At 42.9% G+C, this 25,124-nt stretch overlaps 1 protein-coding gene across 9 annotated transcripts in view; it reads right to left on the reverse strand.

The window, feature by feature from the left end:
• LOC139267254 (nuclear receptor coactivator 7-like) overlaps positions 1-25,124 on the reverse strand; it is a 177,021-nt gene that overhangs the window by 7,178 nt on the left and 144,719 nt on the right. For 8 of the 9 annotated variants that reach the window (XM_070885284.1, XM_070885282.1, XM_070885283.1 and 5 more), the window contains one exon: positions 14,292-14,439. In XM_070885284.1, coding sequence (XP_070741385.1) covers positions 14,292-14,439 — 148 coding nt within the window. Of the gene's footprint in view, positions 1-13,430; positions 13,631-14,291; positions 14,440-25,124 lie in introns of those variants that run through there. The other variant, XM_070885287.1, reaches the window with a different exon arrangement.

Below are 25,124 nucleotides of genomic sequence, written 5' to 3' on the forward strand. Positions count from 1 at the left end.
AAGGGGACGTGTCCAGCCACTTACGTCTGTTTTCAAAGTTTCGTCACTGAAAACTTACTCCAAACTAACTTAGAACGGAATAAGTGAAGATTTTTGTATGCTCGAAAAAACCTTGTCTATACTTTAGAAAATCAGGAGTAGGTTACAAATCAGGCGTAGGGAATTGGGGGGGGGGGTTTAAAAGGGAAGTTTACAAACATTAAACACTTCAGTTTTACAAATAAAGAGGCATCATCAATAATAAATGATAAAAACATCAATAAATCAACCAATAAATCAATCAAAAAAAATTAATAAGAAATAATTTTTATTAAAAAAATCAATAAATAAAACATTTTCTACTTACCGACTGCAGCACCGGGAGCCCTCCAACAGCGTGCTGGGATGCCGCCCCCCTCCCCCCCCAGTGTGTCTCTGTCAGTGTCTCTCACTCTCTGTCTGTCAGTGTCTGTGTTTCTGACAGCGAGGGGAGGGGGAGGAGGGGGGTAGAGGGAGAGAGGGGGGGGAGCAGAGGGAAGGGTGAGGGGAGGGGGGAGAAGGGGGAGGTGGGAGAGGGGGGGGAGAAGGGGGAGGGAGGAGAAGGGGGAGGGGGTAGAAGGAGAAGGGGGGAGGAGGAGAAGGGGGAAAGGAAGAAAAAGGGGGGGAAGGAGAAGGGGGGAAAGGAGAAGGGGGGGAAAGGAGATGGGGGGGAAAGGAGATGGGGAGGAAAGGAGATGGGGGGGGAAAGGAGATGGGGGGGGAAAGGAGATGGGGGGGAAAGGAGATGGGGGGAAAGGAGATGGGGGGAAAGGAGATGGGGGGGGAAAGGAGATGGGGGGGGAAAGGAGATGGGGGGGGAAAGGAGATGGGGGGGAAAGGAGATGGGGAAGGAGATGGGGGGGAAAGGAGATGAGGGGGGAAAGGAGATGGGGGGGGAAAGGAGATGGGAAAGGAGATGGGGGGGGAAAGGAGATGAGGGGGGAAGGAGATGGGGGGGGAAGGAGATGGGGGGGAAAGGAGATGGGGGGGAAAGGAGATGGGGGGGAAAGGAGATGGGGGGGAAAGGAGATGGGGGGAAAGGAGATGGGGGGAAAGGAGATGGGGGGAAAGGAGATGGGGGAAAGGAGATGGGGGAGGAAAGGAGATGGGGGGGAAAGGAGATGGGGGGGGAAAGGAGATGGGGGGGGAAAGGAGATGGGGGGGGAAAGGAGATGGGGGAGGGGGGGGAAAGGAGATGGGGGAGGGGGGGGAAAGGAGATGGGGGAGGGGGGGGGAAAGGAGATGGGGGAGGGGGGGAAAGGAGATGGGGGAGGGGGGGGAAAGGAGATGGGGGAGGGGGAAAGGAGATGGGGGAGGGGGAAAGGAGATGGGGGAGGGGAGGGGAAAGGAGATGGGGGAGGGGAGGGGAAAGGAGATGGGGGAGGGGAGGGGAAAGGAGATGGGGGAGGGGGGGGGAAAGGAGATGGGGGAGGGGGGGGGGGAAAGGAGATGGGGAGGGGGGGGAAAGGAGAAGGGGGAGGGAGGCTGAACGGGCCGGGCCCGAGACTTCGGGCAGGGCCAGTCCCCAGCACCAGATTTACAGGTAAGTGGCGTTGGGTCGGGTCGGGATCGCGGGTCGGGTCGGGGAGAGCGCAGGTCGGGGTCGGGAGCGTGGGTTGGGTCGGGGGGGGGGGGGGGTGGTGGGAGGGAGGTCGGTTCGGGCCGGGGGGAGGGAGGGAGAGGGAGGTCAGGTCGGGGGGAGGGAGGTCAGGCCGGGTCCAGTCGGGGGGGGGGGGGGGGGGGGGGCAGCGAAGCGGGAGTCGGGTCGGTGTTGGGTCCTGTCTGGAGGCAGGGGGGGGGGGTGGGAGGGGAAGCGGGAGTCGGGTCAGGTCCAGTTCGGGGGGTCGGGTCGGGGGGCGGGGTTTAGCGGGAGTCGGGTCGGTGTCGGGTCCGGTCCGGAGGCGGGAAGCGGGAATCGAATTGGGTCGGGAGGAAGCAGGAGCTGGCCGTGGGAGGAGCCTTATTGACGCAGCCCCAGTGAGGCCATTCGGCCAGGGCTAGGGGCTGCGTGCTTCGGCCCCTCCCACACAGTTTTGGGCGCCTGGAGCTACTGCACATGCGCGCCCACTGTAGCGCGCATGTGCAGAGGTCACGGCACTGTTTTCAGCGCAAGGACCTGGCTCCGCCTCCTACAGCTCGTGCTGCGCTGCGCCGAGCTGCAAATGACCTGCAGGGAGCTGGAGAATCTGGAAGTTTTTTTTAGGCGTACTTTGTGGCGCGAAAAACGGGCGTCCAGGTCGGGACTGCGCCGTTCTAGGCGCGGCTCGAAACTTGGGCCCTGTACATTTATTAAAAAAAGCAACAAGATTTTGAAGTACAGGAATATGGAAACATATTTTAAAGCACCAAATCACTTGATTTGTATTTATTCTGGTGCAATAAAAACCAATGAAACGATTCAGTGCTGAAAGCATTATTTTACATTCTTCAATTTCTAATGATAGCGCAGAACACAGTTTTTTTGATTTAAGCCAAAAAAAAATATGAAAAGACGTTTAAAAAACCTTTTCTGATTAGCTGCTTCTAGGTGAAAGTTGGTGGTGCAATATACAGAGGCAGAGACCTCAAAAAAGAAAGCAATTATTTTAATTGAACATTTCAAGTTCGGTGATTCAAATTAGGATTAGAGCTTTTTGATTAGGAGGGGAATACTTTTTTAGATGAAGGACTAAATTTCAATAGTTAACACATTTTTAAAGCCCACTCTGCATATTTCCCTTTATCATCATTTACCATGTCCCACATTCAAGTAGGCATGTTATGCTTCAACACTCATAAACTTAACATACATGGTTTAAAGCTCCATAATCTTTATTTATATTCTACAAATAAAAAATGCACTATGTATTTTTAAACAAGTACATAATTTACATGTTACTAAAATGGATCCAGTAAACTACAAATCCATTAATTTAAGATTTGGGATTCAAAAGTTTTCCCCGATAATAAATACTACTTTTAAATGTATGATTCAAAGTTAGTACAATTTGATATTGCAGCGCTGAACTCATATGAAAATATGATCACCATACCCCACAAAATCACACTGAAGAAAACTAGTCTTTAGTCTCTTAATAAAGTGACAAGAACAAAAGTAAAGAATCCATGACAGAAAACAAAATTATCCAGTACTCAGCATAAAGTGATGGCATCGGCTTTTTAAACCTACCAATCAAAAACTGCAAAAACTAATGAGAGAATATATTGCAAATACAACTCAGTACAATTTTTCAGCCATTTAAAATGTATACAAAACAGCTGTGAAATAAAAATATTGTGGAAATTTTCAATTAAAAAATGAAAGGTTATGGTCATCTTAAAATGGGTAAATTGCTCAGCAGAAACTGTTTATTTAGTCTTGTACCTAAAAATATTTCCCTTTTAAAATAGAGCCTAAACTGAATTAAGCAAAAGTATGGAAAAAAGTATAACTGACCTGTACAAAGGATTCATCATCTCCCTTTGCCTTGAATACAATTCTAATATTAGATGGTATTCTAGAGACCCTCATTTCTGCAACTGGATTTCCACAAAACTGGTCAATCACTTGGAAGGAACAATTACTTAACTGCCTTCAACTGCTTATGAGGTGCTTGCTTCTATGCTCAATTGTACTGAATTGGCATTTGCTGCATAATGAGCTACTTTCCATTTCGCATCTTAACTTTCGTTTCATTCTGAAATCAAATATCCTCAAGCTCAAAACAAAACTGGAAACTAGCCAAAATTCCCTTCCAGTACACCCATCAAAAATGATCATTACACCCAACTGGGAGTAGTTCCATGCTTGTATATAAAAATATATATATATATATATATATAGACACACACATATATAAGTTTTAGTACTTGAATTACTTAAAACTTTATATTGAGTAAATGAAACTCAAGAATAAAATATGAAATTACAAATTAATTCTATTTAAGTGAATACCTGCTAATGAAATAATAATTTTAAAGCTGCAACCATATGTTCAATTCTCCCCACCCATTTTGACTTTATTTTTTCTAAATCCATCTTTTACGTCCACTGACCAAAACCAATTTACAAGTTGAACAGTCAATGAACCAAAGCAACTGGATAAGCCAGCCAAATAAAGCTGTTAATTTTGACATAAAACTTTGGTTTATTTAAATTTAAATTTGTTCAAAAGCAGCTGAAAGAGTTAAAACTCCTGGGGGGGGGGGGGGGGGGAATTCTGTTGTGCCTTGTTTGGGGGCAATAACATCTGGGAAGCAGGACATTCTGTGCCAGGTGTGGAAGTCCCACCCCACTCGAAAAATTCAGGTTACTGCCCCCGAAAGGAAGTGGAGCATAAAATAACACGCTCCACTTCCTTTCTGGGGCGTTAGTGCGGCGGACGGGTTGGGAGCGGGACGCAGCGCTATGCACTGGGCTGCATAGCACTGCCGTGTAGATGGGGCTCTTCCCTTCATTAAAGGGAAGGGCTCAAGCTGCAAACTCTGTAGTTAAGAAATGGGTCCCTATGGACCACTGAGGAGTGGGGTTGCCGTGCCAACAGCCCGGCACTCAAACAGAGTGACGGGCTGAACGATCGTGGAATGGACCCCGCGATTGCGGCGCCAGTGGGGCACCGAAGAAAAACGCCTAATTTTAAAAAAAACATGGCCGCCACCTCCCCTTTAACTAGTACCCCGCGAGTGGCCTGCAGCCCGGTTCACGTCCCCTGAAGCGGTCGCTGGCATCGCCCGGCACAGCGTCAGGGGGCGCTCCCCAATTTTTGTTCCAGGGCCAAAATGGGGTGCTGCTCATGGTGATGACATGGTCATCACTGGCGCAGCGGAGCACTATGGGTTACCGCCACTGCTAAACTCCATCGAAAAGTTGTTGGCTGGGGGACGCAAACGATCCGAATTTCTAGGCCCTGGACTTTAGGCAGATTTATGGGGGATTTTAGGGGGATCGTGAAAATCTGTGATCGAGTGTCCCAGGAGTTACTATCTCTCATACTCTGTGGGATTCAGACTGTTTGCCATACGTTTTGGCCCCCAAAACCCCACGTTAAAAACAGCAGTATAGAATCAAAACCCAAATAGCTTATAAAATAATGCAATAAAATGTTACATTTTAAAAAATGCTTTAAACGATGTTGTAATTGCAAATACTTTCAAGATGGATTTTAGCACAAGTAAAAAAAAACTGTGTGAAAGGGAATTTGCTAACTTTCAAAACCAGTATTAATACATTTGCTATCATTGACCCTATAATGATCACGGATATATGAAGGGACTACTTTGGATACCCAACTTGTATCAGATCGAAACTAAATATCATCTATGAGTTCTTCCAAGTGCTATACAATTTGTTTCAAGTCTTCATGGAGTGACAACATTTAGAAAAAATGCACATTCTTGAATGGACAAGCCAGGTCTGCTCAACTTGAATGATTTACCCAAAAGTAATGCCACAGCACTTTATGCCAAGTTTTTTTGAAAACCCTCTGGTCTTTGCAAATGTATCACAGGAACCTTCAGTAACTTTAGTTCTCCAGAAGGTTAATTCCTACTCCTAAGAGTTAAAGTAGAACTGGAAAGTAGCCAATTTTTTCACACCACTTCCTGCACATTTCAATAGTTGAAACATGTAACATCATCAAGCCAGCAAAAGCAACTCCTGAAGCTTTCTACTAAAAAGTTAAGTAAATCAGGACAGATTAGTAAAACAGACTCTAAAATAAATGTAACAGCATGCAAAATAAAAGTTAAAAAATGGGGCGGGGGGGGGGGGGGGGGAGTGGAGGAAGGGAAGGCATTTACTTGTAGAATAGGTGCTATGTCCACACCACCTACATTGGCTTAAGTCAGTATTGCAACATTTTTGCTCAAGGCCATAATCCCAAAGAGTGTCTGGTTGTAGGGCCACACTCAGGAGTGCTTCAATGTACTGTACAGTGAACTCTGGGACTAGGATGTACCCCTGGTCACACTGTCCCATCGCAAGGAGCTGCCAAGTGATCCTTTTACTTGTGTATGGATGTTAAATACCAACCCCTTTCTGGAGGGGTAAAGTTGGAGAGGGAAAGGATATATTCTTAGCTTCAGTATTACAGAGTATCCCACAGCTGGGCAGGCAATGAACAGAGGCCCAACATATAGGTTTTCTGCAAGGCAACTGTTAAGGGGAGAGGTGGACTGCAAGTTGATCCAGGACAATGAGTAGTGCTGATTTAGAAAAAAAATGTCCATTTTCATTAACCAAAACGAATTAGAGACATTTATAAATATCCTTTGCAGCTGCAGTCTCACCACATCCACTACATCAGCGGTGAGGAACTGAATAAACTAATTTTCACTAGAAATATCTTAGCTTCTCTATCTGAGTCCCTTCATTCTTTGTTCATGAAATTCTACTACATTAATTAAAGGCGCTATATAAATAAAAGTTATTAAGTAAAATATTTTTCTAAATTCAGGTGATTAGATTGTGGTATATTATGTATTATGATAGGTACAGGTTGAACCTCCTTTATCCATAACTCCCTTATCCAGAGCCATCTCTCCTTCGGAACCATTCCCGGCCGTTGGGTGGTGCATTCAAATCTTCGAAAAATATCAATGAAAAAAAACTTGTCCATTTACACTTATAGACCCACAATAAATTTACCCAAAATCCTCGAAATCCCATGGGCTTTTACTTTCATGACCAGTCTGCCATGTGGGACCTTATCAAAAACGTTGCTAAAATCTATATACACTACATCATACGCATTGCCCTCATCGACCCTCCTGGTTATCTCCTCGAAAAATTCAAATCAAGTTAGTGAGTCACGACCTTCCCTTAACAAATCTGTGCTGACTGTCCCTGATTAATCCATGTCTTTCTAAATGTAGATTTATCCTGTCCTTGAGGATTTTTTCTAATAATTTTCCCACTACTTTCCCAGGACTGCAACAAATTACAGGAGGACATTAATAAACTTGTAGAATGGGCATATAATTGGCAACTGAAGTTCAACACAGATAAATGTGAGGTATTACATTGTGGCTGGAAGAATAGGGAGGTCACTTATTACTTGGAGGGTACGAGTCTAGATGGGGTAGAGGAACAAAGGGATCTTGAGAGTACAAGTACACAAATCACTCAAAGTTGAGACACAGGTTAGAAAGGCCATAAAAAAACAAACCAAGCACTAGATATATTTCTAGAGGGATAGAATTGAAACGTAGGGAAGTAATGCTAAACCTGTATCGAACCATGGTTAGACCACACTTAAAAGTACTACGTACAATTCTGGTAAAAAGGATATAGAGGCACTGGAGAGGGTGCAGAGAAGATCTACAAAGATGATACCAGAAATGCGAGGGTGAACAGGCTGGGTCGCTTTTCTCTTGAAAAAAGGCAGACCTAATTGAGGTCTTTAAAATTATGAAAGGTTTTGATAGAGCGGATAGAGAGAGAATGTTTCCACTTGTGGGAAAGAGCATAATTAGAGGCAATCAATATAAGATAGTCATCAAGAAATCCAATAGGGGATTCAGAAGAAACTTCTTTACTGAAAGAGTGGTGAGAATATGGAACTCGCTACCACAGGGAGTGGTTGAAGCAAATAGTATTGATGCATTTAAGGGGAGGCTAGACAAGCATATTGAGAGAGAAGGGAATATGATGATAGATTTAGATGAGGAAATACAGGAGGAGGCTCGAGTGGAGCATAAACGCTGGCATGGACTGGTTGGGCCAAATGGCCTGTTTCTGTGCCATATATCCTATGTAATCCTCTGTGCTTCGTTGAAGGAAAAATGATAGGGCCAAATTGTAGGGTTGTGAAATTTTCAAAAAGATTTCCTTTGTTTTAAAAAAAAATCCAAAGTGACAGAAGTAGGTCAGTTTTGTTTAACCAGACACAATAAGGTGTGAAGAGAACTGAAAGTAGTTAGTTCCTTCTGTACTAGATCAACAGTTGAGGAAAAATACTTGGGGAATTCTACTAAAGACCAGGGGGCCGAAATTGCCTTGCGCCACGATTGGGGGCGGTAAGCTTCTGGGGCCGGGACTTTTATTGCCCGGCTCGGAAGTCCAGCCCCGACACGAAATTGGGTAGTGGGCCCCTCAAAGGAAGCGGAGCGCTGTCTCCGGCGCTGTCTGCAGGCCCTTTGTGGCCAGCCATTCGGCCACCAGGGACGTGATCGACCAGGCTAGCAGCCGGTACCTAAAGCAGAATGCTGGGCTGCTAATGGCGGCCCGATCGAGGGCCACCATTGTCGGGCTGACACAAGAGTCGGCCAACAAATTCAAATGGCGGCCCGGCACGCTAAAGGCTTCCCCTTTAAGGGGAGCTCTGGCGGCCTATGTCTGGCTTTTCAGCCTCGCAGGCACAAAGGGGTCGGCGTGCACAATGATGACGTTAGTTGTGCACCAGTCCAGGGCGCTAATCACGGGCCGTGGCGCTGCCGGGACAGCACCCCCCCAAACCTCGAGGGCAATTTCCCCGGAAGCGCTAGCAGCGCTCCCCCCTCCCGGGTGAAAATGTCACTGCACCCCCCCCCCCCTTCCCCCTGACTCAGCGAAGGCGCTAACGGGGTTATAAAAAGGGGCAATTTCGGACCCCAGAAGTTTAAAAAACAAAATCGAGGCAGAAGTGCAAATTATTGCTACGGATATGAAAAAATAATCCAGGAACAAGAAAAGGTGATAATCGAAGCTCATCCCTTTAGGTTGCTAGCTCTTCTATTATAGTCTGCACCTCCATTGATCATTAATGTATTAAAGCTATTTTCTGGGAAATTTGAGTTACAAATTTTTGTGCTATGGGTACATTTAAGTGCAACACATACTAGTTTTCTAGGTTCAGTGGTAGCATTCTCATCTTGGGAGATGGTAGTTACGAGTTCAAACACCACTGCAAGATGTGACCACATAATCTAGGCTAATTGAGGAAATTCTGCATTGTCAAGAGGTGCCATCTTTCAGACAAGTTACTAAATCTGGCCTGTTCAGCTGGAGGTAAAAGATCCCATGGCACTATTTGAAGAGGAGCTGGGGAGTTCTCCCAGTGTCCTGGTTAACTTCTATTTGCCAACTACCAAACCAGATTAATTGGTCATCTCTCTCACTGCTGTTTGTGGGACCTTGCTGTGTTCAAATTGGCTTCCATTACCTATGTAATAACAGTGACCATATTTCAAAAGTAATTCAATGGCTGTGGAGCATCCTAAAGTTATGAAAGGCGCTATATAAATGCACTTTCTTTCTTATGTGCATACTGCTTTGGAATGGTTCATGGGAATTTATTATGGGAATAATAAAGACAGAAAAATCAAACTATATAAACCACAATGTATTATTCTGTTAGCAAAGTGTGGGGTATCCCATTAAAGCTACAAATTGTTATTGATGTCAAGTAAACACAGTGGGCTGGAATTTGCTGAAAAAAATAACGCTGTGTGAACAACACATGCTGTTATTAATGCACAAATCGGCCAGCAACTTGGAACGAGGAAGAGACACCCTGTGACGGGACTGACATATCAAGAAAGACTGGATCAACTGAGCTTGTATTCACTGGAGTTCAGAAGAATGAGAGGGGATCTCATAGAAATGTTTAAAATTCTGATGGGTTTAGACAGGTTAGATGCAGGAAGAATGTTCCCAATGTTGGGGAAGTCCAGAACCAGGGGTCACAGTCTAAGGATAAGGGGTAAGTCATTTAGGACCGAGATGAGGAGAAACTTCTTCACCCAGAGAGTGGTGAACCTGTGGAATTCTCTACCAAGAAAGTTGTTGAGGCCAATTCACTAAATATATTCAAAAAGGAGTTAGATGTAGTCCTTACTACTAGGGGGATCAAGAGGTATGGCGAGAAAGCAGGAATGGGGTACTGAAGTTGCATGTTCAGCCATGAACTCATTGAATGGTGGTGCAGGCCCAAAGGGCCGAATGGCCTACTCCTGCACCTATTTTCTATGTTTCTATGAATTGCAAATCATCACAAGGTGCTGGACGATTTGTGCCACTCCTTCATTAGCTTTGTGAAAACAGCATCTCGCCCTTAACCTCCCCATCAATTTCATGAAGTTGCTGCATTTGTACATCAATTGTGTTTAACTTGCCACAGAAAGTTGTTAATGACTGCCAATCAACCTCTCTGTCCCAGAAAGTAAACAATTAAAAAAAATGTGCAGTCTCATTTTGAGGAACTCTTTTTGATGCTTGGCAATCCCTAGAATACCATGTTGTTTGAGATTTTAAAATGTAAATTTTCTTTCTGCCTCTTTTTACTCTATCTTAATCCAATCTTTTTTTCCATCTCTTTCTGCACCAAATGACATTGAATTCACCCATTCTAATTCACCCTCCTTCTCAGTCCTTCCTCTATTTTTTTCTAAATCCTTAAATCCCATTGGTTAAGGAGATACACTGTACGTCCCGCCATTCACGAATATCCCAGATGCCCTGTTGTCCTCTCTCACACGTCCAACGACTTACAGGACTAAACGCTTTTGAGCTGAAGCGTGGAGGAAAATGTCTACCTAACCGGGCACAACGTGAAATGCCCTGCTCCAATAAATTCCGGCCCAGTAGGTTCATTCAAAAGGTTCATTGCTACTCAAACAGGAGATCAGAACTCTGACTTTGTTTATTGGGGAGCCCAATTAAGAGCTTGCAGATATTGTAACTTTGGTATTTTCTGTACATTGCAAATGGCTGTCTTTGATTCTTTTTCCAGTCTCGTCATGTTAATGTGAAGCTGCTTAATTTGAATTGTGTTAAAAATGTACTATTTTATTCCAATAACATAATTCAAATTATTTAACACAAAAAAATTACTTTGACATAAGACTGTCTATTTTTCATTGCAACATTCGACCAATGTAACAGGAGGGAAGTATACATCATGCACATTATAGATAAATAAATTATTATTCTTGCTCTACTCAAAGAGCCTGCTGCAGATCCCTTAATGTTAATTCAGGCCCGATTATCTCATTGTATTTTTTCCCCTGGACTATCAAATCAACTCCCTTAAATTCCAAACAATATTGAATATATAATGTTCTTTTTATTTTTCCTGAACATCTTAAGATACCTGCATAGTGAATTCATACTATCTTCTGGAGTTTCTATAATTGTTTTGTCTTGTTGATACATTTGTCTCTAACTCAAGCCTCTAACATTCAGGTACAGGGTATAGGCATTTATTGTAGCATTTGTTTTAGAGAACACTGGGAAATTACCTGTGGCATTGCCCATGTTCTGTTGATAAATAGAAGTGTTTTTCTTCATTAAAAAGATAGCAAGAGTTGGGAGAGAAACTTCTTGCTCCACCAAGTCACACAGTGCCACCAATTCCAACTTTTGCCAATCACCTTAAATCTGGTTCTCGACCCTTCTGCCAAAGGAACAGTTTCTCTCTATCTACTCTGTCAAGAACACTCATGATTTTGAAAACCTCTATCAAATCTCATCTCAATCTTTGCTGCTCCAAGGAGAGCAACCCTGGCTTCTCCAGTCTATCAATGTAACTGAAGTCCCTCATTCCTGGAATCATTCTCAAATCTTTTCTGCACCTTCTCTAAGACCTTCACATCCTTCCTAAAGTGGTGCCCAGAATTGGACACAGTACTCCAATTAGGGCCAAACCAGTGTTTTATACAGGTTCATCATAATTTCCATGCTGTTGAACTCTATACCTCTATTTATGAAGCCCAGGATCCCGGAAGCCTTTTTAAACTGATTTCTCAACCTGCCCTGCCATCTTCAACGATTTGTGCACACATACCCCCAGGTCTCTCTGTTCGTGCACCCGCTTTAGGATTGTACCATTTTTTTTTATATGTCCTCTCCTCATTTTTTCTATGTATCACTTCACACTTTTCTGCATTAAATTTCATCTGTCACATGTCCGCCCACTTCATGAAGTCTATTACTCTCCTCCTCACTGTTCACTATACTTCCAAGTTTTGTGTCATCTGCAAATTTTGAAATTGTGCCCTGTACACCCACGTCCAAGTCATTAATATATAATGTAAATTCTGTAGTAAAGAAGTCGACAATTAGACCACTCAAGCCCGAATACAGCTGACAAATACGGCTAGGACAATAAAAACTTGCAGACCTACATATGCACAGGCTAGAGGCAATTTGTCCTTTGTACCTTTCTCAGATATCTACAATTGCTCTATTTCTACTTGGTACTTGTTTAATTTTATAGAAGTGACATATTTCAAATTAAGTACCCACAGTTAGAAGCAGCTCTGCCATATTACAGCAATATAAACATTAAAAACAAAAGTTACAGTACAGGATTTAAAAATTAAACATAAATGGATTTTCATATCAACCTATTAAAAGTCCAGGCTAAGAAGATACTGCTATTTAACCTATGTCATCTCTCAATCTTGGATGATATTGATGGGTCTGTTTCAAGGAATGATGAACTCAACACAGTAAAAATGATCGTTGCTACAATCTATGGAAAATGGGAAACCTTTACTTGCTTATTATCTGTGACTTTCCCAACTTGATCAATAAAAGTTCACCTCGATAGGGGTTTAGTTCTTCTGTTATGGAAATTCTATACTCATCATATTCTGACTGTTCACCAAAAATCAGTTTCAGCAGCCCACACTTAAGTGCGTAACAAAAATTCCACTTGTTCTCTGCTTTCCATTCGTGACATTTTAACCACAATGATATGCAAATGAAGATTGTTTAGGGAGGGCTACCATAAAAGCTTTACATGCAAGAAAGCAACTTTAGAATCCTATGGAGGGAAAAATATTATTTGATATTATTTCAATGCACACACCTGGGTTTAGTTGAGGTGAGGCGAGAGTAACTGCCCTTGACATCAAGGCAGCATTTGATTGAGTGTGGCATCAAAGAGCCCTGGTAAAATTGAAGTCAATGGGAATCAGGAGGAAAACTCTCCACTGGCTACAGTCATCCCCAGCACAAAGGAAGATGATTGTGGTTGTTGGAGGTCAATCATCTCAGCCCCGGGACATCGCTGCAGGAGTTCCACAGAGCAGTGTCCCAGACCCAACCATCTTCAGCTGCTCCATCAATCACTTTCCCTCAATCATAAGGTTAGAAATTGGGAGGTTCACTGATGATTGCACAGTGTTCAGTTCCATTTGCAACTCCTCAGATAATGAAGCAGTCCGTGCCCGCATGCAGCAAGACTAAGATGGCATTCAGGCTTGGGCTGATAAGCTGCAAGTAACAATCCCGTCACACAAATGCCAGGCAGTGACCATCTCCAACAAGAGAAAGTCTAACTACCTACCTTTGGCATTCAATGGCATTACCATCGTCAAATCTCCCATCAACATCCTGGGGGTCACCATCAACCAGAAACTTAACTGGACCAGCCACAAATATTGTGGTTACAAGAGCAGGTTCAGAGGCTGGGTATTCTGCAATGAGTGACTCACCTTCCAACTCCCCAAAGACCTTCCACCATCTACAAGGCACAAGTCAGGAGTGTGATTGAACACTCTCCACTTGCCAGGATGAGTGTAGCTCCAACAACACTCAAGAAGCTCGACACCATCCAGGACAAAGCAACCACTTGATTGGCATCCCATCCACCACTTTAAACATTCACTCCCGCTACCACTAGCACACCGTGGCTGCAATGTGCACCATCTACATAGAAACATAGAAAATAAGTGCAGGAATAGGCCATTCAGCTCTTCGAGCCTGTACCACCATTCAATAAGATCATGGCTGATCATTCCCTCAGTACCCCTTTCCTGCTTTCTCTCCATACCCCTTGATCCCTTTAGCCATAAGGGCCATATCTAACTCCCTCTTGAATATATCCAATGAACTGGCATCAACAACTGCACTGCAGCAACTTGCCCAGGTTTCTTTGACAGCACCTCCCAAACTCGCGACCTCTACCACCTAGAAGGATAAGGGTAGCAGGTGAATGGGAACACCACCTCCAAATTACCCTCCAAGTCACACACCATTCTGACTTGGAAATACATCAGCATTGGGTCAAAACCCTGGAACTCCCTAACAGCACTTGGAAGTAGCTTCACCACACGGACTGTAACAGTTCAAGAAGACGGCTCACCTCCACCTTCTCAAGGGAAATTAGGGATGGGCAATAAATGCTGGCCTTGCCAGCAACAACCCACATCCCATGAATGATTAAAAAAAAATTACGAGTGCACAGCATTAGCTCAGATTTCCAGTGACAAAGATTCTGTGCAAGGTTATAAATCAGAAAGAAAAACTTCCAAGAATGAAGACTTAGAAATTTGAAATACAAGTGTTAAGATTACCCATTAAAACCTACCTCCCAACTTTTAGGAACTGGGTCACTGAAGAAATTGTCAATCACTTCCAGCTCATCCTTCTCGACCACCACAAAACCCTGGTCTTTGGCATCTTTCCCATATACATCTGGTGACCACTGAACAAAGAATGCATACAGGTGATCGACCCTGGATAGTAGAGATAGGGGGAAAAAGCTGTTATAGATTACAGTAAAGATCCAGATTTTGGACTTTTACCTGCCATTTAGTTATCTGCTATTTCAGTGAAGTCATCCCTATGTTGCAATATAATTTCTGAGAAATGAACATTTGTATGAACTTGTCAGTACTTTTGACAAAGCACAATAGAATTACAGTAAATGTTCACACTGCAGCAACTGCAACATTACAAGACTCACAGGCAAGTTTAGTTTTATAACTGTGAAACAGACAAGAGGCTCAAGGGCTCCCAAGAACATGCAAGATTAGGCATTACCTTACAAAGATATAATACACTTAATGGACATAATTTTATTTTAGAACTTATAAATAATATTTGGCAAAAATAAATGGCTATAATCCAATCAAAATAGTGAGAAAATCACAATTTGGTAAAACAAAAAGTGAGCTTTTAAATTCGAATTAAAATTCAGACTTCAATATACCATTAACCACACTGAAAAATTACTGCCCACATCCTTTAATGCAACACAAATAAAGATACACAGGTTTGACCCAGATGTTTCTTCTCTTCTGGACATACCTACCGTATTTCAACACAAATAAGTAACTAATATGTACAAACAATTGTGAATAAAAATATAGAAGCTAGCAAAATAGCTGTCAATTTTAATTTCATGGTGCTGCAACCAGAATTGTGACAAAACATAGCTTGTTCTGAAATGTTAAGTACTGCTCTTTCTACCTTTGTTAGTGTGTCTATTTTCAGTGTGGGTGGACTGAATAAGTAAACTGCATGTTTCAGCCCAACTGCAGTCAGATATCATTTGCGAGGGATTATGTAGCATCAGGGAGAGGAACGACTGACCAGCTGGGTCAAGTGTATCAGTGTCTGAAGAAACCCCCAGCAGCCTTTTAAAAAAAGGTATACAATGATTCTTATTCATATGACAAGATTCAACTGCTTCGCAAAGGGATACTTACTTATGATCAAAAAGGTGTAGAAATATATTTAAATTCAATTTATACATGCAATCTTGGAGAGGAAACCAAATTACTGTACTTAGAATGCAACCAATATTCATTTTAAAGCATGCTGCAGGCATGGAAGAACTGAACATGCACAGTACTGGAAACCTGCCACTACAGTTACGATACTAAATTCACATTCTACAGCAAGTTCTAAAAATGAACTTGATTCTTTTATGCTCAGCCTTCACATACAAATATGATTACCCTTCATCTTACAAGGAAAGGGGGCCAAGGAAGAATCACTTCGATACCTTGCTTTTAAGAGCTATGTACCATGCGCATTCCAATCAGGTGACGTTTCCCTGTTCTGCCACATATAAACTGCACTCAGTTTTTTTCTGGTTGTCAGTAGCACTCATCCAGTGCCAGATCTTGGAATATTCAGAGTGCTTCTCAAGTCTTATCAACTTTTTTGTGGAAGCAGAAACTGCATGGTTATGTCTATCCAGACACTGGTGAGTTAGAGCATCGTCAAGGAAGTAGTCCAGCAGGACCTGTCTTTTCTGGAAAGTCAATCTGGATAAATTCTAATTGCAATCACCTTGGGAGGTTATAGGGGTTTGCTTGCACTCCATGCAAGACTTTTTCCACTGGACAGATTTATGGCCACCCAGGTGGTGGGTTCTGCGCACAGCATGAGCCATGTACTTGCTCTGTATACTTTTGTCTCATATCTGCTGCTTGAATACCATGGATATAAACTAATATCTTCAAGCCTTAAACACAACATTTTTGAAAACTTATTCTAGTAATTTTGCTTTTTGTTACTGGTTACTAGAAAATGCAGGTGAGGGAGAATTCTACCTTAGGCGAGTTTCCAGAAACATGCAGTCTATAAGTCTGATAAATTTCACAAAATACTTTTTCATCAAAAAGCACAATCCACCGGCAAACTTTAGGAATTTGTTTTAAAATGTTGTATTGTAAGTCACAAAGGCAGAAACAAGTCATGTATTATTCAACTAACATACTCTATTTGCCTTGAGAATCTTAACCATTATACAATGCATTTTATATACAGATGGTTTTCTATACAAATACATTCTTGCCTATGTTCCCATTCCTAATGGTTCTAAGTCTTGATAAGGGACACTGTACTTGATATGATGCCAATAGCCAACCAATGTCCTGGCCAGATTCTGAGTGAGCATTTTCCAAGTCAGTGCTCCATGTCTACTCACAGTTCTATTTCTTAACACATTTGTAGCCACAGTATTGCTGTGCTGGTTATTACTTTGATCAAAAAATACTTCTTGTAGACTTTCATTTCCCTTTCAGTAACTTAAAGTAAGGCAGTGAGACCTTTTGTTGCAGAGCATCTGAAGAGGTAGAATTTCAACTCTGGGATTAAATTCACAGAGAAGGACATTAACTCAGTTATTCCCCCCTCCAGCCTAAGCTTTTAGTTGCTCACTACATTTTCCTGTATTTCCATGCCTTCAAGATCCTCTCTATTGCTTGATGCATTTAACACAAGAGTCCATAACATGTGATATCCTCAGTCTATGAATACAGTATCTTAAAATTACTTAAAAAAAAAAATAGGTTAAGATATTCTGATAGCAGGAGAAAGAGGCGTACAAGCAGGTGGTAAGTCACAGATGACAGTGAAATCAGAAGAGAGAAATTAGACCCATCTCATTCAAATAATATTTCCCAGGTAGCATACAGCTGTGACAGAAATTTACTGTGTGTGTGACAGTATGCTAATAATTCAGATTTTTTAAAATTATTCGTTCACGGGATGTGGATGTGCTGGCAAGGCTGGCATTTATTATCCATCCCTAATTGCCCTTGAGAAGGTGGTGAGCCATCTTCTCGAATCGCTACAGTCCATGATACTTCTTTGTAGCAGTTTGGTACAATTGAGTGGCTTGCTAGGCTATCTCAGAGAACATAAGAACATATGAAGTAGGAACAGGAGTAGGCCATACGGCCCCTCGAGCCTGCTCCGTCATTCAATAAGATCATGGCTGATCTGATCATGGACTCAGCTCCACTTCCCTGTCCTCTCCCCATAACCCCTTATCCACTTATCGTTTAAGAAAATGTCCATTTCTGTTTAAATTTATTCAATGTCCCAGTTTCCACAGCTCTCTGAGGCAGCGAATTCCAGATTTACAAACCTCAGAAGAAATTTCTCCTCATCTCTGTTTTAAATGGGTGACCCCTTATTCTAAGATCATGCCCTCTAGTTCTAGTCTGCCCCATCAGTGGAAACATCCTCTCTGCATCCACCTTGTCAAGCCCCCTCACAATCTTATATGTTTCGATAAGATCACCTCTCAATCTTCTGAATTCCAATGAGTAGAGGCCCAACCTACTCAACCTTTCCTCATAAGTCAACCCCCTCATCCCCAGAATCAACCTAGTGAATCTTCTCTGAACTGCCTCCAAAGCAAGTATATCCTTTCGTAAATATGGAAACCAAAACTGCACGCAGTATTCCAGGTGTGGCCTCACCAATACCTTATATAGCTGTAGCAAGACTTCCTTGCTTTTATACTTCATCCCCTTTGCAATAAAGGCCAAGATACCATTGGCTTTCCTGATCACTTGCTGTACCTGCAAACGATCCTTTTGTGTTTCATGTACAAGTACCCCCAGATCCCGCTGTATTGCGGCACTTTGCAATCTTTCTCCATTTAAATAATAACTTGCTCTTTGATTTTTTTTCTGCCAAAGTGCATGACCTCACACTTTCCAACATTATACTCCATTTGCCAAATTTTTGCCCACTCACTTAACCTGTCTATGTCCTTTTGTAGATTTTGTGTGTCCTCCTCACACATTGCTTTTCTTCCCATCTTTGTACTGTCAGCAAACTTGGCTACGTTACACTCAGTCCCTTCTTCCAAGTCGTTAATAGATTGTAAATAGTTGGGGTCCCAGCACTGATTCCTGCGGCACCCCACTAGTTACTGGTTGCCAACCAGAGAATGAACCATTTATCCCTACTCTCTGTTTTCTGTTCGTTAGCCAATCCTCTATCCATGCTAATATATTACCCCAACCCTGTGACCTTTTATCTTGTGCAGCAATCTTTTATGTGGCACCTTGTCAAATGCCTTCTGGAAGTCCAAATACATCACATCCACTGGTTCCCCTTCATCCACTCTGTTCATTACATCTTCAAAGAACTCCAGCAAATTTGTCAAACATGACTTCCCCTTCATAAATCCATGCTGATTCTGCCTGACTGGATTTTGCTTTTCCAAGTGTCCTGCTACTGCTTCTTTAATAATGGACTCCAACATTTTCCCAACCACAGATGTTAGGCTAACTGGTCTAGTTTCCTGCTTTTTGTCTGCCTCCTCTTTTTAAAATAGGGCGTTACATTTGCAGTTTTCTAATCTGCTGGGACAGTTAAGAGTCAACCACATTGCTGTGGGTCTGGAGTTACATATAGGACAGACCAGGTAAGGATAACAGATCTCCTTCCCTGAAGGACATTAGTGAAGCAGATGGGTTCTTACAACAATCAGTAGTTTCATGGCCACCATTACTGATACTAGCAATTGAATTTAAATTCCACAGCTGCCATCATGGGATCTGAATTCATTTCTCTGGACTATTAGTCCAGGTCTCTGGATTACTAGTCCAGTAACATAATCACTATGTAGTAGTTTCTAGCTTTTTGGTAAGGCATATTGCTTTCTTCAGCTAAACTGCAGTATATTTCCAGTTCAGTGTAAAGCTGGAATTAAATTTAATTCTGCCAGTTTGTTGGAAGTCTTGAGCGCTTTATAAACTTATCACCAAGTCACTTTAATGTTATGAGAAAGGAGACACTCCCATTCACTCTCTCCCAAAATTAAAAAACCCCACTAGGGAAGTGGAATTCTGTATATGCGCAATAGACGCAATGCGAGTCAGTCAGGTGCAGTAAAATTCTGATTTTGGCAGCTGCACTTCACAACTATTCCTCAGTGACCAGCAATGTGATATCATTAGTTTTATTTATGAAAAAGGATTCAACTTCTTAGCAAATCTATTCAATAAATATAAAATTGAACAATTATACAGGCATTCAAAATACAGAATTCAGTGCTTAAAATTTCACTTGTTTAAATTCCCAATTTATACATGTAATTTTGGAGAGAGAAAAGAAAATTGTACTTACTCTCTAACACTGTAACCAAGGCCCATTTTAAAGTTGCAGGGAAGATGGCAGTTAAATATGCAGTGGAAAGCTACTGCTGTTTTGATTCAGCCACGTTGACTTCACGTTCTGCACTGAGCTACAGTTATGTTCACAATTTAATCAAAGCTAAACCATTTAGTTAACGCTTGAATCATTGCCAATACAATCATATTTCATCAGGGAATTACGTGGCCCCTTAAAAGTTGCTTATTAATCAAAGTGGTCTGCCAATGTTCAGAACATCACATAACCTTGACAATACTGCAAAATTGGTCTGATTTCAAGTACGTATTTGGCAAAGTACATCTGTCTGACATGAGGACTGCTTAAAATGACATGAAAAGCCAACCATGCCCAAGTTTATTTTTCCCAACTCAATGTAAAATTATATTTTTTGCAAATAAGCATTTTTTTCTCGTTAGCAAAGCAGGTTATATGAGAATTCTATTGTAGACTGTCAGTTATAAAAATACAATCCAACAATTTAATTTCACAATACAATTCATCAATAAGCATATTGGAAAGAATATTGGTGCATTTACACTACTAGCTTAGTGTTGCACCAGCATTAAAGCTGTAGTTTAAATCTGGAATCGTGGTCTGTCCTCCAACTCCACATTGCTGTCAGATAACGCTTTGGGTGCCCCAAATGCTCATGCATGTTAATTAGTGTTGCTTCCTCTGAAAGATTAGGTGATAGGAGGGAGATGTACACAGAAAATGAATATTCTCACCCACCTGCAGCCAGTCATCATTTTCCCAACAGAGAATAAGGATACAACAGCTGGAGTAGAAATGAAATCTTGTTTTAAAAAAAAATGTGTCTTGGATGAGAGGCCATTTGCCCACCTAGACTGCTACAGAGTTCATGATTATTGTATGATGGACTCCTCTTCACCCCACCCACCCTGCTAAGCCCTTAATGTAAGAAGATAGAGGATAGTGCTCCTTAACTTTGAGAAGTCAACAATGTTCATTGTATCAACTGCCAATTTGAGGATGGCTATGGGTAATGAGACCGATATGACCTTGTATACTCTATTTTTTGCAATTTTAGCACCATTTCTGTTATCCTATGTCAGGATTGTTAGGTATATGGATGTTTAAAAAGCCAATTGTTGTGCTGCTGCCCCTCCCCCAATCCCAACTGCTCCAATCATGTCACAGCGGGATTTCCTAAAGGATGTCCCACTAAAGTTGTGTTTTTTGGAAGACGATGACGACTGACAGACAAATGGATGGCAGGCAATCAGGCTACTCCAGAAGTGCTCAGCTCCAACCTACCGGAATCCCCACATCAGAACCTACAGATGTGCACACACCCACATTTGTCAGAAGAGCAGGGCTGGGTGCTACAAGGAATGCTATGACAGAGTCATGTTGCATGCTCCAACCAGACCTGCAACCAAAATTCCACCAGTAGTTGTCAAAGTCACAACTGCCCCTAACTTTTGCGTGTGCCTAACCCGGAAGAAAACCTAGCGGTCGGTTTCTCTGATTTCAACTTGATTTACTGATTACATTTTTCCTTCCGGGTTTCGTGTCTGCAAGCTGCGTAAGCAGGCGTGATGCGCTCTCTCAAGTTGACTATTTAAAGGGCCAATGCAAAAATTGAATTTGGAAGAGTTAGGAGGAATTTAACATAGATTCACGAAGAGCATGGCCGGCAGCCAGATGTGTCCCTTGAATTACTGCTAGGTGCAGACTACAGCAGGAGGGACAAATGTTCCCTAACAATGGGAAAAAGAAACCAGCTGCAGTTACCAAGAAGGCATGGTTGAAGGTGGCTGAGGTGATGAGCAGCAGGAGCATTGTGCCCTGGTCTGAGATGCAGTGCAGGAAACAGTTTAATAACCTAACCAGGTCAGGAAAAGTGAGTATATCTGATGATTCACCTACATCCTGTGGTGTACAACCTCTTCCCTTCACTCTGTTTTGCCAAGCGTACTCCTTCACGTCAATCCGCACACCCACTTAACTTTCAGCAGCACCCATCCTTCACTTCTATGCATTGCCTCACCTGCTTAAACAAAGGGGACTACAGTGGGATGAGGGCAGAGTTGGCTAAAGTAGACTGGAAACACAGACTAAACGGTGGCACAATTGAAAGGATGAGGGGTGATCTTATAGAAACATTTAAAATAATGAAAGGGATAGACAAGATAGAGGCAGAGAGGTTGTTTCCACTGGTCGGGGAGACTAGAACTAGGGGGCACTGCCTCAAAATACGGGGGAGCCAATTTAAAACCGAGTTGAGATGGAATTTCTTCTCCCAGAGGATTGTGAATCTGTGGAATTCTCTGTCCAAGGAAGCAATTGAGGCTAGCTCATTGTCACAGATTGATAGATTTTTAACCAATAAGGGAATTAAGGGTTACGGGGAGTGGGCGGGTAAGTGGAGCTGAGTCCACGGCCAGATCAGCCATGATCTTGTTGAATGGCGGAGCAGGCTCGAGAGGCTAGATGGCCTACTCCTGTTCCTAATTCTTATGTTCTTATGCCCACCTATCCATTCACTGCTGTCACTCACCCCAATCCTTATGCAATGTGATGTTTCTGTCGTATCGTCACCCTCACCAAATGTATTCATCGGATGAATATGTGACCTTCGCTCCACAAAACACAAGTTAGAGGACTGGAGGTGGCCTGCCACAAAGTGTGCAGCTCATAAATACAGAGGAGGAGGCCATGGAGTTAAGTGGCACATCTGCATCCCTATCAATCAGAGATGGAGAGACTAGGAACTCGCAGATACCCGGTAACACAATTAAAATGACCCTGACACACATGCTGACTTTATTTCATTAATGACTTAACTCTGAAAAGCCTGAGTACGATGATTGTCAAATTGTTACTTTGCTGGGACTAATTCATATCCTTTTCTTTTCTTATCAAGGGCCTTCACATGTCTGTGAACATGCATGACATATGCTTCAGTGGACCTATTCCTTCTGAGGGTGCACCTTCACAGGACGTACAGCTATGCATCAATGCAAATACTCGCAATTCGGTGGGTTCAGTTAAGAGTTAGTTGGGTTTCAACCTGGTGATTCACAAGCAAGCACGAGCAGACACTGATGGCAGGCAATGTTCCCTCTAATTTTTTTTGTACTGAGCAGGTCACAAACTCCTTTGAGTGCGATCTATTATCCGTGGACAAATTTTACAACAACAACTTTTACAACGATGAAAGCAACAGCAACCTCTTAAAAGCATAGAGTAATGCCATATTGCCACCCCGCCGTCTCAAATCATGCGACAATTAGACAAATTCTTAAAAATCATGAAATCAGTTTTTTTTTAAAATTATGTCATTAGTGGCTTTATTTAATCTCCAACAGGTCACAGCTCTTACAAAAACTATATTACACGTGTCTAGTGTTAGAATTTGCTCGGTCAGATATTCTAAAGTTAATCATAACATCTCGGATCATTGTCTGATTAGGATATGCTAATAAAAATAATTGGAACAGAGGAGGCTGAGGGGAGACCTCATTGAGGTGTATAAAATTATGAGGGGCCTGGATAGAAAGGACCTATTTCCCTTAGCAGAAGGGTCAACAACCAGGGGGCATAAATTTAAAGTAATTGGTAGAAGGTTTAGAGGGGATGTGAGGGAAAATTTCTTCACGCAGAGCGTTGTGGGGATCTGGAACTCTGCCTGATAGGGTGGTAGTGGCAGAAACCCTCACCACATTTAAAAAGTACCTGGATGTGCACCTGCGGGGTTACGGACCTAGAGTTGGAAAGTGGGATTAGGCTGGATAGCCTCTTGTTGGCCGGCATGGACACGATGGGCCGAAATGGCCTCCTTCCGTGCTGTAAATTTCTATGATTCTATGAAAAACAGGTCAGGCAGCATCTGTGGAGAGAAACAGAGTTAATGTTTCAGGTCTGTGACCCTTCGTCAGAACTGGAAAAGTTCAAGATGTAACAGATTCTTAAGGAAGTGCAGAGGTAGTGAAAGGGGGAAGGGAAGAAAGAACAAAAGGGAAGGTCTGTGATAGGATGGAAGGGAGAAGAGATTTAAGAGACAAAAGGGATGATGGGCAAAAATGAGATGGTAACAGCACAACTTAAGAACCAAAAGATGAGTCTAGATGGGGTGTGAATGGTGGAATCAGCACCAGCTGCCATGAGAAAGAGAAAAAAAAAAGGGGGGGTGATTTGTAAAAAAAAAAGAGGCAAGGAAAACAAAATATTGGCAGAGGTTCCTTTTTCCTCAACCAAGAATTCCCCTCCACCGTTGTAAACATGGCCCTCGACCATGTCCATTCTATTTCCCACACTTCTGCTCTCACCCCTTCCCCTCCCTCAAAGAACCATGACGGGTTCCCCTTGTCCTCACCTTTCACCCCACCAGCCTCCACGATCAACGGGTTATGAGCCGCCATTTCCGCCACCTCCAGCAATGATCCCACCACCAGTTACATCTTCCCCTCTCAGGATTCCGAAAGGACTGCTTCCTTCGCGACATCCTGGTTCACTCTGCAATCACCCCCAGCAGCTGTCCAGGGCCCCAAACACTCCTTCCAGGTGAAACAGCGATTTACTTGTACTTCTTTCAATTTAGTATACTGCATTAGCTGCTCACGATGTGGTCTGATATACATTGGGGAGACCAAACGTAGATTGGATGACTGCTTTGCAGAACACCTTTGTTCTGTCCGTAAGCATGACCCCAAACTTCCGGTTGCCTGTCCCTTTAATTCTCCGCTCCACTCCCACTCTGACCTCGGCCTCCTACACTGCTCCAATGAAGCTCAACGCAAGTTCAAGGAACATACGTTTCGGCACTTTACAGCCTTCTGGACTTAACATCGAGTTCAAAAATTTCAGATCATAACCTCTCCCCATATTTTTTTTTCCCCCCCTTTCCTCCTTTTTTTTTAACACTAACTCCCCCCTTTTTTTCTCTTTCCCATGGCAGCTGGTGATGATTCCGCCATTGACACCTCATCTAGACTCATCGTTTGTTTCTTAACTTGTGCCATTACCATCTCATTTTTATCCATCATGCCTTTTGTCACTTAAATCTCTTCTGCTTTCCACTCTATCACAGACCTTCCCTTTAGTCCTTTCCTCCCCTCTCCCCTTCACTGCCCCTGCACTTCCTTAACAATCTGTTACATCTCGAACTTTTCCAGTTCTGACGAAGGGTTACAGACCTGAAACCTTGGGGCCAAGTTTCCACCAACCCTTAGAACGGTGCACTTCCACATGGTCCGCCGACTTTCTGGAACAAAAAGTGCGCCTAATCCTTACCGTGGTATTCTCCACGCTCATTAGGCCTCCTTCGGACTCGGTGGAGCGCAGCAGAACCAGTGGGGGGCGGAGCCAGGTCCCGGCACTGAAAACAGTGACGGGACCTCTGCACATGTGTGCGAGAGTGTGCGCGCATGTACAGTAGCTCCTCGCCCCCAGATTCTGTATGCGTGTGCTGCAGACTGTGTGGGATGGGCCCAAAGTTTGTCGCCCCTAGCTCTGGTCGAATGGGCTCCCCGCCGCGACCTGCGAG

This window comes from Pristiophorus japonicus, chromosome 7 (assembly GCF_044704955.1).
Source record: "Pristiophorus japonicus isolate sPriJap1 chromosome 7, sPriJap1.hap1, whole genome shotgun sequence".
NCBI classification, from domain to species: Eukaryota; Metazoa; Chordata; class Chondrichthyes; family Pristiophoridae; genus Pristiophorus; species Pristiophorus japonicus.